At 37.2% G+C, this 5,427-nt stretch overlaps 1 protein-coding gene across 1 annotated transcript in view; it reads left to right on the forward strand.

Moving 5' to 3' along the window:
• The window catches only part of CUNH7orf50 (chromosome unknown C7orf50 homolog), a 39,184-nt gene that overhangs the window by 30,708 nt on the left and 3,049 nt on the right, over positions 1-5,427 (forward strand). The window contains exon 2 of the mRNA XM_019542074.1: positions 1,996-2,077. Within this exon, the coding sequence (XP_019397619.1) occupies positions 1,996-2,077 (82 nt within the window). The remainder of the gene's footprint in view (positions 1-1,995; positions 2,078-5,427) is intronic.

Raw genomic sequence — 5,427 nt, forward strand, 5'->3', positions numbered from 1 at the left:
AGCTCCATCCCATGACTGGCCCTGGCCCTGGCTTCCCATGTACCCCAGCCTGTGCCCCACTCCCTCCCTCCTTGTGGGGGCCTTGATCTGCCCTGTCCCTCCACAGACTTACTTGCTGGGCACTGCTGTACACACTGACAAGCTGTATTTCTGGTTGCATCCAAGTTGCAGCTGCGCACCTGCACGCGGAGCCTGGGTGTGGGCTCCAAAGCCACGTGCGCAATTAACACGTTAAAAAATTAATTAATTCTTGTTTTAATTGTACATATCAACACTAATTGACAGCCCTAATTTTTTGTGGTAGATTTCCACTGAATTCACCCAATTACAACTTTTTGTTTGGAAACGCTGTGAAGTTCAAACAAAAAACAGAGCTTATTCTTTGTGCCTGTCAGCTTTCTGCAGAGGCAGTCATGAAACCTTTCTGGACAGATTGGTCTTTCGCTGGGTTCACCAAACAATTTATTTGCCTGTGTAAAGTAAATTTAATATGAGAGCTGTTTTATTTCATCAGACTTGACAGTGTTGAACATTGTTAATTCTTTTGCCCAACTGGCTCTCTAATTGATTTCTGTGCTCAATATTACTATGTAAAACAAACTGTGACATTAAAACCTGTCATGCTTCATAACTCTAGAGACTTAGTTTTCTTCACAGGAAAATCCAATAATATTAGTTTACTAGGGTTTGTGTTTCCCAATACAGTGCTATGTCTTTAAATAATGCTTTCAGTATATTGACTAGTACTTTATTAGATGTCTATGATATATTTTGGAGGTGAAAGAGAAGTATTCACTCCAGATTATTCTACTGTTGCTTAAAGAAGAAACATTCATTTACTACTTTCTACATTTATAATAAATGCATCTTCTACATTCCAGTTAGGTTGCTTATAGTAGATTTTCTTCCTTTTTCTAATTTACATCAAAACATACCAGCTTAACTTTTTTACTATATCCAAATTGCAGTCTTAGGCCTGACATTTTAGCCCAGCCATGCTTTACATATTTAAAATTTGCTTGTGAGATATTCTGAGAATCTGCAGACACTGGGCATGTACCATGCACATTATAGAAGTTGTTTTGAGGCAAGCATGATGCCAAGACATCTCATGTTTTGAGCTATGTATTGGGAATCAGAAGTCGTGGGTAGAGCTGTGTGGGTAGCATTTTTCCCATTCCATGAGCATTTTTTATTCTGGACTCTGACAAGCTGGAGACCTTTTAACATTTTCACAAAGAGATTCCCCTGCACCACAATAGCTGTTCCTTTATGCATTTGCCCAGGGTGTGAAATCGTAAGTTTGTGTGTCCGTTCTGACTCAACCTAGAAAGTTGAATCCCTGTTTCCCAAAACCCAGGAGTCCCCTTAACCACGGGTCAGTTAGTCTGGGGCAAGTCTCTCTCATCCTGTTACTTGGGAAGCTCTTCCACTTTACATTTTAATTGCTGCAAGCATACATGGGAGAATCAAGGTGCTGTCGTGCAAGTGCTGTAACCTTCATGCTCTGTACTCAGTCTCTTCCTCTGTGCCAGTGAATCTTTAATTCCAGAGCCAGTGCGGAACAGCTCTGACAATAGTGAGTAAGACAGAGACTGCCTCCTTGTCCAGGGAAGTACTGTAGCCACGGGGCTGTTGCACATTATGAGGCAGGGGATATGGCATCTCACACTTTGGTTTCAAAGAATCAATTTTCCAGTGGAAAAATAGTTTCACTGGAAAATTCCCAGCCGGCAACATTCCTAGTTTCTCTTCCTTGTTCTGTCACTGATGCATATGGCTACTCTCAAGCAAGCCACCTTGCCTTTCTGTGCTTCACTTTTGCCATTTGTACAGTGTCTGCTAATAAACATTTCACAAGGATATTTTAAGTCAATTCACGTGACTTTTGCAAAGGACTTTGAATCATTGTCTGAAGGTTTTACGTGAATACAGAAGTTGTGTATTACATAGTGCATGGTTTAAACAATTATTTTTTGATTTATGTTGTTGCAGCTGGTCTGAAAACCCCAAAGACTGGAAGTTTCAAAAGACAAGGCAGACTTGGCTCCTTTTGCACATGTATGATAAAGAGAAGGTTTGTATTAACATTTCCTTTTCTCAAGGAAGTTATAACATAGAGCAAGTTACCGCTGTTGTTTATTAACCAATGGGAGCCAAACATTTTTCTAATTTATATTTCATCTGGCCAAGGTGGCAGTTGTACAGTTGATAACTTTGATTCTGTGTTTACAAATTAGTCCTTACCCTTCTCTTTGAGATAAATTGGCACGTCATGGTAGCTAATATGTTACAATTATTTTTAGTTGACTCAAGAGGATGTAGAAGAGCTAATCCACAATGATCATATCAGACTTTGGGATGATTTCTTGCCTATGCCTCCTAATTTTTATCATTATTATACAAAATTGTAATTAGAGCAAGTCTGTATTTGTAATACAAATGGATTAGTTTAGACCATATCTGAATCTTAATCAGATTAAAGAATGTAGAATCAAATGCTATAAGCATAGATCCTAGGCAGATGATGAGACTGTTAGAAATCCCTTCAGGCTCTGCCTGAAATGTGAAACCATATTAACAAAATGCAAATCTGGTTTATCATTGTAACATAGGTGGGACATTAGCCTAGTTATAAAAGGGGTGTCAGTTAATCTTCCTTAAAAATTGGAAGCCAGACTTGCACCAATGTTGGAATCCAGCAATTTCATAACTTAGAAAATAACATGGATTTGATTTCCACTAAGCCTCTGGTTACTGTGGCATTTAGGGAATGTTTCAAATCATTCCCCTTTGTTGCATAATAGAACAAGCCTTCTTGCCAATACACAGTGGGTTGTTCGTTGATTCTTGTAGAGTAGCAAGGAACAGTTTTTGCTAATTGTTTTCATGCTGTCCATATATTTAAGGATTTTTTTCAGAGTTCATTTTATAATTCAAAATGTTTAAAATAATTTTCTATTCCACGTTATGTAAATGTCAAGCCAGCTACCAACATAAAGTGTTCTTTTTATGATTAGAAGTATTTTAGACTAAATAAATTAGTATAATCAGAGATTCCTGGCAGCAAAAATATTCACAAAGTATCAACATGATCTTAGTGGCATAGGTATATTTTTAAAAGTTTGGACACAGAACAAGAATTTAATAGCAGGTATGTGGAATAATTTGCTCTGCATTTTATTTTTATTTATTTTAAAGCAATCTATCATATCCTATCAAACACAATATACGTTCTCTACAGCTGTCTCACAGTAATTTGACAGCCAAAATAATCTATTTGGTTTTATATTAGTTTGTTTATCGGTTTTTTCACGTTGAAATAAATTCGTTAACACTTCTCTGCAAAAAGCTTTGGTTTTCAATGGATTTGGGAAGCCCATAGACCTTACTTCTGTATTTCTCTGAATGCAGAGAAATAACAGTGAAATAAATAGCTTTCAGGGCATAATCAGTTATTTATACTAACGTATTTTATGTTATTTAATATAGGTAAGCTCACATTGTAATTTTTTTTTAAATAAATAATTTATTTCCTCATTCAGACTTACTAAAATCAGTGAAATTATATAGGTGGTTAAGCACAGGGTAACACACACCCTTATCATAACCTCAGCGAAGGTAGAGCAAGGAGTTGATGATTTTTTTTTTCTTTTTGTGTGACACAGACTAGGGATAGAAATTGCACATAAACCAGTATAAGTGATCAGAAACTGATTCAAATCAGTAGCAGAACAAAAGTTCAGTGCGCATAAACCACTTTCAAAATGACCGAAACCAGTTTAAGATAAACTTGGATGGACATAGTATCAGGCTTAACAGATTTAGATTAACTCAATTTATTGATCTTCTGTCCCTGATCCCCTGCAGATTCAAGTTATCTTACATGAAGGAGGGATAAACTGTCAAAATTAGCTTTCATCTACCTTGGGAAAAGTGTGTGCATCTGGGCAGTTACTGCAGAATGGCTGACATGCAATAAAACCCTACCTGACTTTGCCTTTTGGCAAATGCATCTCCCTCTTAACAAGGAAAATCTGCAGGAGCTCAAAGCATGAATGTAATACACAAGAAAGCATCCATTTCCTTTCCTTGCCAAGGTCCATCTTTGGTGATGCTCAGATCATTCCTGGAGGTCTGCCAGCAATCAGTCAGTGCTCCTTTCTTTGAAATCAATTAGTGCTCTGCCTCTAAAATCCAGCTGTTAGCTGGCTGGCAACTATGGGATAAACATGTGTGCCTGATGTTTACAGCTGTTGAGGGGCACCTGCAGGGGCCTGGGTAGAATATGTTCTGCCAGCTGCTGGTCTTCAAATAGTCCAATTGGTCATCATTTAGGAAGTTAAATTACACAGCATGGTTTAAAAGCAATTGCTACCCAAATATGATATTTTTCCCCCTGCTAATGTTCCTTGTTAGCATCTACGTGTGTAGAGTGCAGTAAAATACCCAGAAGTTGATAATATGTGCTTCAGTTTTAAAATGGATGTGTTCATGCCATGCAGTTGACTGCTCATGATTAATCTTTCTTAGGGATGGGGTGCTCAGTTAATTGATTACATGAGAGATCGGCCACCTGGTGGAATACTGTTCATGGCCTAATCCAGATGCATCAAAAGAATTCTTCTTTTAATTAGCATCAAAAGAAGTAATTCTGAAAACTTGCTCACATCTATTAACGATAATTCTTTGATGTGTGTAATACTTTTACTCTGTCTTTTGGAACTATCAAGCCAGCTTTCTGAAAAAAATAATTCTATGATATCTATGGCTACATTTTCAGTAAGAAGCACTTAAATATTGTTTTAATGATGGTTTAAACTTGGAGAAGAGATGAGTGGCATTTGACACTTCTTTTCCTTTTGCTACTGTTTCTGGTGGGCATCTATAGAAATGGAAAGCTACTGTAGAATCAGCAGCATCAACAAGTGGTAACCATTCTCCAGAGCAAGTGCAAGGAAGAGTAGAGGCAAGATGCCTGTGAAAGAGAGGAAATTAAACAAAATCCAAAATAAAGGGCAGTGGATTTGATGAACAAAACCATGGACGCATCCATTAAACATATCTTCGTTATTGCTTATTTATTAAAAGGAGACATACAGAGAATAAAATCTAATTAACTTGTTAGTGTAATGAAGGTTAGTTGAATGCCAGTTAATTATAGTTGGATTAAAGAAATATTATTTTAATTCCATCTGTCTCTCAAATTAAAAATTAAATGTTTTATACACTTAAGAATAAGGTAGCCCCATATCTGTCTCCATACTTATCATCATTTTTAACTTCAAAGCAGACTCCAAGTGCCACCATAAGCACTTTTTAAAACTTCTGATATTATAAAAGCCTTAATCTGGTTGTCTATAATGCTTTATTCGCACTCTGATTGCCACTCTGATTGGTTCGCCACCCCCCCCCCGCCCTGCTCCC

Source organism: Crocodylus porosus, unplaced genomic scaffold (assembly GCF_001723895.1).
Source record: "Crocodylus porosus isolate Cpor-Errol unplaced genomic scaffold, CroPor_comp1, whole genome shotgun sequence".
Classification (NCBI taxonomy): Eukaryota; Metazoa; Chordata; order Crocodylia; family Crocodylidae; genus Crocodylus; species Crocodylus porosus.